Below are 12,730 nucleotides of genomic sequence, written 5' to 3'. Positions count from 1 at the left end.
CTTCTTTTCTTCCAATATGCAATTAGCATCTGTGAGCCCTCTTTAAATTTCTGAAATATAAAAAAAAAAGAGACACGTGGTCATTATGCTGCATGTAAAGGGAATGTCATTGCGAATTTTATGCATTAAATGAGCCACATCAGTTCTGTAGGCTCAGTGGTAAATACAAACATTTATATAGAAAGATGACTTGGTTTTAGTCATTATCTATGTAATTCCCTCTATTTTCTTATAAAAATTATGGAGGACTTAAGAAATAAAAATGTGATGAGTTGGTGAGATGGACATTATAAAACATTGCAGTTTATTCTACCATGCAGAAATGGTTTTAGAACTTGGGTGGAGAGAAGTAAGAAATCTAAAGGGAGATTGAGATACCTCCATGTCGAACTTGTTACATTTTAGTAGTTAAGATAGTTGGCATATTTTAAATACCCATTTTAAGAAGCTATATAGAGTTAATTTAGAAAAGAAGCTATTTAGATGCTGGAGTTAATTTAGGAAGTTATTTTTCTGGGGACCTGATACCAAAATTTTTTTGTTTTTATTTAACAATTTTAAGAGCAAATGAATGAGACAAGTGACTCCCACGCACTGAACTCTACGATATAAAACACAAACTCACAAAAATAGAAAAGCCAGGGGGTGAGTTTTTGCTTTCCAGAAGGATGGCTCACTTCACCGGGGGACTCCCCTGGCTGTCCCCTGGAAAGTCACTCTACCTAATTCCCTTCAGACACACCTTGTAGGCTCACCTGTCTTATTTAAAGCATCAGTCGTGTTGGGTTGTGTCCAGATCAGCTTCCATTGAGGCAAAAAATACTAAGAGCAAAGCTGAAACAGCACATCATCACTGCTGCTGCTTCTGTTCTTGAGCAAAAAGATAAAAACGTGGGCTCGTGGATAAAGCCAAAACACAGTGCTGCTTGCCTTGCAGAAAATCGTCCACAAAGGGGACGAGTGTATCCTGAAGGACAATAACGAACGGAGCAAGTGGCACGTGACTGGCCCGGGCGGCGTGGACATGCTCGTGCCCTCCGTGGGCCTCATCATTCCTCCGCCCAACACCCTGGCCGTGGACCTCTCAAGCAAGTACGTCTTGAACTTCCTTCTGGCCGTGACATGAACGCGGGTGGGGAGAAATAGGGCAGACGCTGATACGAGACATACCGCTTCTTACTGCTGTCACCTCCCCCCAGAGGGGGACCTGGTGAAGGTCCCTTTGCCTTGTCTTGAGGTTTTCTGTTGCAGATACTGTGGTTGTCTTGGGAAGATGAAAAAGAATGTCTGACAGCAAAGGAGCTCATTCTGGCCATGCACTTTAAAGACGGTGTTTTGAAATTCTTCTGCCTTTTAGACCATCAGTAGTTTGGCCTGTAGCCCCAAATAGAAAATGCACTTGGCATCAATATTTGGCCATCAGTAGGTGGCGCATTCATTTGACAGATTGTCTAGGGCACATTCTTCCAAACCTTCTATGATGGAAGTCTTCAGCCCGCTCAGGGTGGGGTGAGAGTAGCCCAGTGAGCCTGTGTCCAAGCTCCAGCAGGCGTTCTGTGACCCGAGACCCATTTCTCACTGTTGCCTGCACGGCGCCAGACCTCCGTCAATTAAAAAGTTGTTGACAAACAACCCAACAACCACAAATTGTACTGCCTGTTTTGACCGAAATGATTCCAATGTATCGAAGCCCATGTCGGTCATGGAGAATGTACTTTTGGGTATTAGTCTAAATCCATTGAAATGTTGAATGTTTTGCAAATGCTCCATTCACCCATTGCTCTGTTAGTTCTCCTTTGAGTTTTCTGTGCCCTTGGGGGAGCGTGGCCAGGTTTCCCGTTTGGGATGAACTTGGAGAGCCGGGCTAGCGTGCTTTTTCCCTCTGCACCTCCTAGGATCGAGCAGTACTACGAAGCCATCCTGGCCCTGTGGAACCAGCTCTACATCAACATGAAGAGCCTGGTGTCCTGGCACTACTGCATGATCGACATCGAGAAGATCAAGACCATGACCATCGCCAAGGTACGTCCTCAGGACCACCCGCTGCCTGGAGGGGCCCCCCAGCTGCTCCCTGGCGTGCGGTTTCTACCAGGCAAACCTAGCTGTGCAGCTGATGCTTTTGTGTGTCAACACGAGAGTCGGCTGAGCCTTCCTTAGAGGTTCTAGTCCGTCCAACGCAGGATGGGAGGGATTCACACCCGGCCGGTTAAGAGACAAACAGAAGTACTAATTAAAGTTACCGGACAAGCCAGAAGTCCCTGTGGGAAAGGCATGAGGTCCTGTGGTACTCAGGGTCCCACTCTCCTTAGATGTAATGGAAAGTGAGGGCATAGGTATTGACTGGATAGCACAGAAGTAAAAGGTGGGCGTTGAATTCTTGGAAGCATTAGTTACCCTAGATCAGTGGTTTTCAGGTAGTGGCCCAAGAATCCAGGTGAGGGAGTCCTTTGGGATGACAGGGACAGCAGGGAGGAGAGGGGCAGGGAATGGGTAAGTTGGGGGCTTCCCTTTACCCCTTTAACTCTTTTCAGTCAGAGCAGCTTTGCTGTGATCTGCTTGACATTTGGGGCTTCTGAGTCCTATTTCCTTTGAGGAAGAAAATTCCATAGGAAGAAGAAAATTGACAACCCACTGCTTTGGTTCTTAGGCGCAAGCTCTAAATCATCAAAGACCTTTTCTGCCTTAATGGGTCTTTGAGGGGCGTTGCCTCAAGCGCCACCAGAGTAGTGCATTTCCCAGGAAGCTTTCTTGGCCACGCTCTGGGACCAAGAAACACTCCCCGCCTGGTTTATTTCCAGCTGAAAACGATGCGGCAGGAAGATTACCTGAAGACAATATCTGACCTTGAGTTACGCTACCAAGACTTCATCAGAGACAGCCAAGGCTCAGAGATGTTTGGAGATGATGACAAGAGGAAAATACAGACCCAGTTCACGGATGCCCAGAAACACTACCAGACCCTGGTCATACAGCTCCCCGGCTACCCGCAGCAACAGACAGGTTGGTTTAGAGCCAGTCCTTCTTTGTAGCCACCATACATGCCGTTTTCAAAAGAAAGTACGTAGTTTGCCAAAAACTAGTTGCAGAATCACTCCTTTGAAAGATCGTATATCAAAAGTCATTGAGATGCTAGGTTTTCAGAACCAAATCAAAGGAAGTAGCGACACTTTCATGCAGCATGGATGTTTTCTTGAGGCCTTGCGCCCTTCTAGCCAAGAAGTCTCTGATTTTTGTGGTCCTAACATTTTTACAGTAACCACAACTGAAATCACTCATCTTGGTTCCTGCCAAGCTGTCAACCATAATAAAGTAACTGAAACTAACAGAGAAAATGACAAGCAGGAGACGTGCTTGCTGATGGAGCTCCAGAAGATTCGCAGGCAGATGGAGCTCTGTGAGAGCAAAATGACCCTTAAAAACATCCTTCTGGCAGATCAAGGGTCTTCGCACCACATCACAGTGAAGATAAGCGAGCTAAAGGTAGGTATCCATTAATGTTTTGCTTGATTCTAGGTGTATTTATATTTAACTGTGAAGTAGTAAAAAAAAGCCCTCCTGGTTTAAATATTTATAGGCAAGAAACCTTCATTTTCAAGAAAAGAGGCTTCTGGCACAATTTCCTTTTTTCTTTCCCATGCTGCCGGATCTGTGGAAAGATACCAGGCTGGGGATTCAACCACCTTTGCTGTTAGTTTGTGGGCCACTCAGTCCGGCTGCAGTGTTTTTCCTTTTCTGCAATGTAGTGCTTTGTAGATTTCGAAAGTTTTCACAAACATTCATTTGGCTTCTGCCTGAAACAACCTATGATGTGGGCTAGACAGGTAGAATGATCTTACTTGTAGACAGTAGGGGGTGGGGTAAGAGCTGCAAGGCGTCGGCCGAGCTGGGACTGCAGCCCAGGTGTTTCAGTGTCAAGCTCAGTGATCTCTTCCGCTCAGCCAGGCCCGGGCACTGCGCTGGAATCTACGAGGTATATATTCTAAGGAAGAGGGTCACATTTACCCAGTGCTGGTAAGGCCTCCCTGATGAAGGACATGAAAGGTCAACTCTCACTTGAGTCGTTCACATTTCGTGGGCCTTTTGAGGACATGAATGACGGTGAGAAGCATACAGCTAAATCAGAAGCGCTTCCCTTCTTTTCGGACAGGGCTTACAGAATGATTCTCAAGCAATTGCTCAAGTTCTCAACCAGCTGAAGGACATGCTGGCTAACTTCAGAGGTTCGGAAAAATATTGCTATTTGCAGAATGAGGTATTCGGATTGTTTCAGAAACTGGAAAATATCAATGGTGTCACAGACGGCTACTTAAATAGGTAAACGCGACTGACACTGACCTCAGATATTTGGCTTTTCTCAAGCTTCATTTTCTGAGACTTCATTTGCTTTATGTGCTGGTTGCTGGAGCTCTTGCCTTATGGGTTCTCTTTTCATTGGAGCCTCACTCACATTCTTCTGTGCTTTTGAGAGAGGGTCCTCCAGCCTAGGGTGCCAATCCCATTGTTCTGAACTCCACTGTCTCTTCCAGCCAAGGCATCCTCTAAAGGCCAGAACTTAGAATTCTTCCATTGATGCAAGATGGTGTTCTGAGTCATGAAAGAGGGAAAAAATGAGGGCTTCCCTGGTGGCACAGTGGTTGAGAGTCCGCCTGCTGATGCAGGGGACGCGGGTTCGTGCCCCGGTCCGGAAGGATCCCGTGTGCCGTGGAGCTGCTGGGCCCGTGAGCCGTGGCTGCTGGGCCTGTGTGTCCGGAGCCTGTGCTCTGCAATGGGAGAGGCCACAACAGTGAGAGGCCCGCGTACCGCAAAAGAAAAAAAAAAAAGAGGGAAAAAATGTATTGCTCCGTAACTTATAAAATAAGCAGGGTAAATTTTTATCTGCTTTCATATTGTTCCCTTTTACGAAGAGTGGCGAGAGCCCGAGAGAGTTTCCAAGTCTAATTATGTCGCCGGCAATTTTATTTTTGCCTCTTTGGCACTTGACAGCTTGTGCGTGGTGAGAGCACTCCTGCAGGCCATCCTCCAGACGGAAGACATGCTGAAGGTTTACGAAGCCAAGCTTACGGAAGAGGAGACTGTTTGCCTAGATCTGGATAAAGTGGAAGCTTACCGCTGCGGACTGAAGGTAAGGAGAAGGGTTGAACAGCGAGCGGCCCGGCTTATGGGAAAGCATACAGAACTACTCAGTCCCCGGTGGTAGAGCCTCACTAAGTCTTCATGGGTTTGGAGGATTACTGGATTTCGTCGGCCACACGTGGTTGACATCAGCCGTTATCTCTAGAGCACTGTTGTCCAGAGCGTGTTGGCAGGACCTACGTGAGAAAGTCCGTTTGTGGTGAGATTAGTCTGGGGAACGCGAGTTAACCACAGTTAAGCTGGTACTGTAGTACTTCTCAGAACCTTTAATAGGTTAATAGATTTTATAATTTTTCAGGAACGGAATGGAGTGTGATATGTAGCATTTCTCAAACTAATTTACACATCGAATCTTTTTTTTTTTTTTTTTAACCGAGTTGGCACAAGGAACTAGGTCACTGGCACAAATATAGGAGACGCAATCAGTAGATATATTTTCCTTGTGGTGTAGCATCAAGCGGGAATGCGGTTAATTTGTACTTTTTTTTCCTCCTGTGACAGAAAATTAAAAACGACTTGAACTTGAAGCAGTCCTTGTTGGCCACCATGAAGACAGAACTGCAGAAAGCCCAGCAGATCTACTGCCAGACTTCACAGCAGTATCCAATGTACGACCTGGACCTGGGCAAGTTCAGTGAAAAAGTCACACAGCTGACAGATCGCTGGCAAAGAATCGATAAACAGATAGACTACAGGTGTGCCAACCTCCTTCCATACTTTCTTTCATACTTTCTTACATTTGGTTGTTCCCAAGATAATGTCACTTGAAGTCATCACTGTAAAAAACAGTGGTTTTGTTTTGTATGTAAGTTCAGCATCCTGGGAGCTCTCTTCACGCACTGGCTGTGGGCAGCTTTGTTGACAACAGGAGGAGAGTACATCCAGTAGCCGAGCTTGAACCAACCTGTGTCAGAGGCCCTTCAGGTTCTTAGGGAAATAATGGAAGCCATTGATCAAGTTCTTTTGTGCCCTGTAAACTCCTATTATGACTGTTGGAAGGAGTAGCTCCTTTGAGGGAGCATTTTCCAAAAGTTTGTGAAAATTAAATCTTACACAAAAGAAATGCCTTACTGCAAATGAGGGTTTAAAAACATCTCCTGAATCTTGCTTATCGTTTATTTTACGAGCAGTGCTTCTTAAAAACATCTCTATTGATATATAATTCACATGCCGTATAACCCACCCACCAAAAGTGTCCAAGTCACTGGTTTTTAGTATATTCAGAATGGGTAACCATCCCCACAATCTAAGTTAGAACATTTTCATCACCCTAAAAAAAAAACCCCATATCCACTGGCAGTCCCTCCCCATTTCCTCCCAACCCTCCAGCCCCAAACCGCCACCATTCTACTTGCTGTCTCTATAGATTTGCGAATTATTCTGGACATTTCCTATGAATAGAAAGATACAATATGTGGTCCTTTGTGAATGCTTTTTTTTCACTGAACATAATGTTTTCCAGGTTTATCCATGGTGTAGCACGTGTCAATACTTCATTTCTTTTCATGACTGTATAATATTCCATTGTATGACTGTATCACATTGTGTTTATTCTTTCATCAACTGATGGATATTTGGGCTGCTCCCAGTTTTTGGCTATCGTGAAAAGTGTTGCTACAAACATTCATGTATAATTTTTTGTGTGGATGTGTGTTTTCAGTTCTCTTGAGTATGTGCCAGGTGGAATTGCTGGGTCATGGGGTAACTCTGTGTTAAATACTTTTGCAGAGCAATAGCAATATTTAATAATTTTATTATCTCTGTTTGCCCCAGATTATGGAACCTGGAGAAACAAATCAAGCAACTGAGGAATTACCGTGATAACTATCAGACTTTCTGCAAATGGCTCTGTGATGCCAAACGCTGCCAGGATAACTTAGAATCCATGAAGTTTGGAGATTCCAGCATGGTCATGCGATTTTTGAATGAGCAGAAGGTATAAGGCAATTTGTCATTGCATAGATGTCACTGGGTGTAACCTGTGTTTTCCTCTGGTTTTTGTAGCAGTACTTAGGTTTAAAATGATAAATTTTTTAAAAACTTTATTGAAGTATAGTTGATTTACAGTGTTGTGTTAGTTTCAGGTGTACAGCACAGTGACTCAGTTATACATATATATACATTCTTTCTCATAGTCTTTTCCATTATGGTTTATCACAGGATATTGAATATAGTTCCCGGTGCTACACACTAGGACCTTGTTGTTTGTCCATTCTGTGTATAATAGTTTCCGTCTGGTAACCCCAAACCTCCAGTCCATCCTTTCCCCCTGCCACCCTTGGCTACCACAAGTCTGTTCTTGCTGTCTGTGAGTCTGTTTCTGCTTCATAAATAAGTTCGTTTGTGTCATATTTTAGATTCCACAGATAAGTGATATTATATGGTATTTGTCTTTGTCTTTCTGACTTACTGCCCCTAGTATGATATTCTCTAGGTCCATCTATGTTGCTGTGAATGGCATTATTTCACTCTTTTTTATGGCTGAGTACTATTCCAGCTGTGTCTATATACCACATCTTCTTTATCCATTCATCTGTCAATGGACATTTAGGTTGTTTCCATTTCTTGGCTATTGTAAATACTGCCACTGTGAACATGGGGATGCATGTATCTTTTCATGAAATGATAAATAATTACTATTACTAGTCCATTTTATGAATGCTTAAATAGTGTCCAGAGGAAAAGCAATTGAGAAATTTACAAAGAAATGCAGTTGTGAACATGGAAATAATGTAACGACCGTCATAGTAAAGTATCTTTATAAATTGAGGTGATAGGACCAGAAGAGAGTGCCAGCCAGATAGTAACCTCTTAGATCATAAGAACTTGAAGATCTTTCTTCTATTTTCTGAATAGAAAACATGCTCATCTCCTAAGGTTTAACTGTGAGACTATGGGGTCTGAACATGTAATCATAAACTGAGGGAAAAAAAAAACAAGTAACAGTGGTTAAAGAATGAAAAAAAACATTTATTTTAAATATGTCTACATTTTAACACTTATAAATATTTCCTTTTCTGTATAGAACTTGCACAGTGATATAAGTAGCAAACGAGACAAATCAGAAGAAGTACAAAAACTTGCCGAACTTTGTGCAAATTCAATTAAGGTAAGTACGTTTCACAAAGAATGTTGGTGTTTCATCAAGAATATTACTAACCATGTTTGCTTCGGCAGCACATATATTAAAACAAATGATACAGAGATTATTAGCCTGCCCTTGTGCAGGGATGACATGCAAATTCATGAAGTGTTCCATACTTTTTTTAATAAAAGAATGTTATGAACTACATTATTTTCTGATTCACTTTAAAGATTACAGACTTCTTGAGGACAACGGTTATGGTTTTTATATAATCTCTCGTGAACAAACTGTAAATGCTGTTATCCATTAGCTTGAATTGATTATACATTGGCAATATCTATGGGAATGGGCCGGTCTTCATCCTTTAGACTGGTGGTGTGTGCAGAGATCTCCATTTTGCATATAAAGTGGTGCTGCTTGGTTTAATAATGTCATATGATGCTTGGACACTAGCAGCACGTGATGGCCTTTGGGGTTGGACATTAGAAGTACAGCTTGGTGATTTAAAGCTTGGGAACTGTAGCCATCAGTGACTCCTTTTAAGTCAATTAAGTATGTTTTTCTGAAGCATTATTATTCTGCAGGATTATGAACTGCAGCTGGCGTCATACACCTCAGGACTGGAAACTCTACTGAACATACCTATCAAGAGAACCATCGTTCAGTCTCCTTCTGGGATGATTCTGCAAGAGGTAGATATGTCATTACCCATCTCTTAGAGCTCGCCCCTCCCTCTGCATCTTCTCTTTTCCCTGTCTTTCCTACCCTCCCTGAATTCATCTCTTGCCATAGGGTATCCATTCAAAAAGGTTTAATAGGTTATCCTCTCTCTAGTGTAAGTCATCAGCATAATGCATTTTAGGGAATGATCAGTGAGAAGTCTGGGTCTATTGCTCATACATTAGAATCTTTGCAGAAACTGGGCTTAAATTCTGGGTTTAGTGAGGGGGACATCTAAAGAGTGGAAAATATCCAGTCGATTTCTAAAAGACAACTTCTTCTCAAAGGTGTCAGAGAGCATCACCCATCAGATGGTTTAGGGGGAACACCCTGGAGTGATGAGGAGGAAGTGTAAGGTTTTTGGCCCTTTGTTTTATTGTACTTTATTCTTTGATTGGGTTTTGGAATTAGCACAGGTGAAAGAAGGGAATTCACTCCTTAAAATATAATTTCACTATTGGATTGTTTTAGGAAACAGTTGGGCAGCTCGCGTAGGGCTTCTTTTGAACGCAGTGCCTTTGATTTTTCCTTGCACTTCTTTTCTCCAAGGCGGCAGAGATGCATGCTCGGTACATAGAACTTCTTACAAGGTCTGCAGACTATTACAGATTCTTAAGTGAGATGCTGAAGAGTTTGGAAGATCTGAAGGTAATTTACTTTATTTCCTTGGAGGATCAAAAAAGAAAATAGAATGGAACTTAATTATTACTGCCTCGTTATAACATGAATTTGGACATACTCATTGGCAAAAGTGTATTCCCTCTAAACAGTCAGTATGATATAGTTTATTCATAAATCAGGTGTCAGTCCTATTCTCCAGTACACGGCTCGGAATGCTCTCAGTTAGTATTTTCAAAATTATAGCTATTTTTCCTTGCCGTAACCCCCAGTAATTTCATTTAATGTTTGGTCAAGGAATTTGCTTTCTTTCTCTCTTTGTGTTAAATTAAGAAGAACATCCAGGACTAGCTGGATTTGAATTTTCCATGTCGAATGGCTGTTTAATTTACTCCTCATTTCTAATATTCGAATTGAGTTTATATGGAAACTTACTTGATACCTGGAAATAAAGGAAACATAATTTAGGAGATCATAAGCTTTTGGTCTTGGAAGAAATTCCCTCATTCACAGATGAGGAAGCTGAAACTCAGAGAGGGTAGATCCCTTACTAAGGTCACGCAAGCAGTTGACGGAAGAATTATGACAAGAATACAGATGTCTTGAATTTTTTGTCTAGTAGCTTTTGCCTTGTATCAGTGTCTACATGTGTGCTCGTGTGTGCGTGCTTGTCTGTGTGTGTGCAGGTGTGTAACAGGAAATGAGAAAGCACGTTGGTCTTGGGGGGAGGAAGTACCACTTCTTTCTTATGATGTGAGGCATCTTTCTTTCAACACGCTTTCTGATTTCCCTTCCACAGCTGAAAAATACCAAGATCGAAGTTTTGGAAGAGGAGCTCAGGCTGGCCCGAGACGCCAACTCTGAAAACTGCAGTAAGAACAAATTCCTGGATCAGAACCTGCAGAAATACCAGGCAGAGTGTTCCCAGTTCAAAGCAAAGCTCGTGAGCCTGGAGGAGCTGAAGAGACAGGCTGAGCTGGATGGCAAGTCAGCCAAGCAAAATCTAGACAAGTGCTACAGCCAAATCAAAGAGCTCAATGAGAAGATCACCCGGCTGACTTACGAGATCGAGCATGAAAAGCGAAGCAGGAAAACCGTGGAAGACAGGTTTGATCAACAGAAGAACGAATATGACCAGCTGCAGAAAGCGAGGCAGAGCGAGAAGGAGAGCCTCGGCTGGCAGAAAATAGAGTCTGAGAAAGCCATCAAGGAGAAGGAGTTCGAGATAGAGAGGTTGAGGGTTCTTCTGCAGGAGGAGGGTACCCGGAAGAGAGAATATGAAAATGAGCTGGCAAAGGTAAGAAACCACTATAATGAGGAGATGAGTAATTTAAGGAACAAGTACGAAACAGAGATTAACATCACAAAGACTACCATCAAGGAGATATCCATGCAAAAAGAGGATGATTCCAAAAATTTCCAAAACAAGCTCGATAGATGCATGAAGGAGAATCGAGATCTGAAGGCTGAGATTGTCCGGCTCACCGACAGCATCCTGCAGACCACGGAGCAGCGGAGGCGGGCAGAAGAGGATGCCCTGCAGCAGAAGGCCTGTGGCTCCGAGATGCTGCAGAAGAAGCAGCATCTGGAGATGGAGCTGAAGCAGGTCATCCAGCAGCGCTCCGAGGACAGCGCCAGGCACAAGCAGTCCCTGGAGGAGGCTGCCAAGACCATCCAGGACAAAAACAAGGAGATCGAAAGACTCAAAGCTGAGTTTCAGCAGGAGGCCAAGCACCGTCGGGAATATGAGAATGAACTGGCTAAGGTGAGGAGCAATTACGATGAGGAAATCATCAGCTTAAAGAACCAGTTCGAGACGGAGATCAACATCACCAAGACGACCATCCACCAGCTCACCCTGAAGAAGGAGGAGGACACCAGCGGCTACCGAGCCCAGATAGACAACCTCACCAGGGAAAACCGGAGCCTCTCGGAAGAAGTAACAAAGCTGAAGAACGCTCTAGCCCAGACCACGGAGAACCTCAGGAGGGTCGAAGAGAACGTCCAGCAGCAAAAGGCCGCGGGCTTGGAGATGTCGCAGCGGAAACAGCAGCTGGAGGTGGAGCTGAAGCAGGTCACGCAGGTGCGGATGGAAGAGAGCACACGGTACCGGCAGTCTCTGGATGATGCCGCCAAGACGATCCAGGATAAAAACAAGGAGATAGAGAGGCTAAAGCAGCTGACAGAGACGGAAGCAAAGCAGCGGAAGTGTCTGGAGGATGAGAAGGCCAAGTGGCAGAGGGCACAGTGTGAGCTGCAGAAGGCCTACAGCAGTGCCACGGAGACAGTCAGCAAACTGAAGGTGCAGGAACAGGAGCTGATATGCCTGAGGACGGACTACGAGCGGGTGTCCCAGGAGAGGGCCGTCAGGGACCAGGACATCGCCCACTGCCAGAGCTCCCTGAAGGAGCTGCAGCTGCAGAAGCAGAAGGCAGAGGAGGAGCTGGTGTGGCTGAAGCGGGCGGCCTCCGAGGACTCCTGCAGGAGGAAGAAGCTAGAGGAGGAGCTGGAGACCCTGCGGGCGTCCCTGAAGGAGCAGGTGATCCAGGTCACCAGCCTGACCCAGCAGCTGGAGCAGGTGTCCATCGTCAAACAGAGGAGCGAGGACGAGCTGCAGCAGCAGCGGGACGTGCTGGACGGCCACCTGCGGGAGAAGCAGAGGACCCAGGATGAGCTGCACAGGCTGGCCTCCCAGGTCGAGGCCCTGCAGCAGCAGCTGCTGCAGGAGCGGGAGAACGCCAGGCAGGCGCAGGTGCGGAGCGAGCATCTCCAGAAGGCTGTTGAGGACAAGAGCAGGAGCCTGAACGAGAGCAGGCTTGAAATCGAGAGGCTGCAGTCGCTGACTGAGAACCTCACCAAGGAGCACCTGCTGCTTGAGGGGGAACTGCGGAACCTCCGGCTGGAGTACGATGACCTCCAGCAGGGCCGCAGCGAGGCTGAGCATGACAAAAACGCCACCATCTTGGAGCTCCGGAGCCAGCTGCAGATCAGCAACACCCGGACCCTGGAGCTGCAGGGCCTGATTAATGATTTACAGAGAGAGAGGGGAAATTTGAGACAGGAAATTGAGAAATTCCAAAAGCAGGCATTAGAGGTATTCACAAATATTTGATCGCCGCTTCACTTCCTCTCAACTAACTCCCTCCATGGTCCTCCCAGCTGGGCTGTGCTCTT

General features: G+C 44.9%; 1 protein-coding gene and 1 non-coding gene across 3 annotated transcripts in view; both read left to right on the top strand.

The window, feature by feature from the left end:
* The window catches only part of DSP (desmoplakin), a 42,478-nt gene that overhangs the window by 24,908 nt on the left and 4,840 nt on the right, over positions 1-12,730 (top strand). Inside the window, exons 12-23 of one of the 2 annotated variants that reach the window (XM_004281052.2) lie at positions 938-1,092; positions 1,896-2,022; positions 2,799-3,000; positions 3,254-3,480; positions 4,148-4,314; positions 4,984-5,122; positions 5,635-5,828; positions 6,907-7,069; positions 8,159-8,242; positions 8,803-8,910; positions 9,488-9,586; positions 10,356-12,650. In XM_004281052.2, the coding sequence (XP_004281100.2) occupies positions 938-1,092; positions 1,896-2,022; positions 2,799-3,000; positions 3,254-3,480; positions 4,148-4,314; positions 4,984-5,122; positions 5,635-5,828; positions 6,907-7,069; positions 8,159-8,242; positions 8,803-8,910; positions 9,488-9,586; positions 10,356-12,650 (3,960 nt within the window). The remainder of the gene's footprint in view (positions 1-937; positions 1,093-1,895; positions 2,023-2,798; positions 3,001-3,253; positions 3,481-4,147; positions 4,315-4,983; positions 5,123-5,634; positions 5,829-6,906; positions 7,070-8,158; positions 8,243-8,802; positions 8,911-9,487; positions 9,587-10,355; positions 12,651-12,730) is intronic. The other variant, XM_012537186.3, reaches the window with a different exon arrangement.
* LOC117197128 (U6 spliceosomal RNA) lies at positions 8,297-8,398 on the top strand. The gene has a single exon (XR_004477655.1). It is a non-coding gene; the product is annotated as a U6 spliceosomal RNA (small nuclear RNA).

Source organism: Orcinus orca, chromosome 10 (assembly GCF_937001465.1).
Source record: "Orcinus orca chromosome 10, mOrcOrc1.1, whole genome shotgun sequence".
In the NCBI taxonomy this organism is placed as follows: Eukaryota; Metazoa; Chordata; class Mammalia; order Artiodactyla; family Delphinidae; genus Orcinus; species Orcinus orca.
Note: the sequence above shows the minus strand (reverse complement) of the source record. Positions and strands in the feature narration are given on the sequence as shown.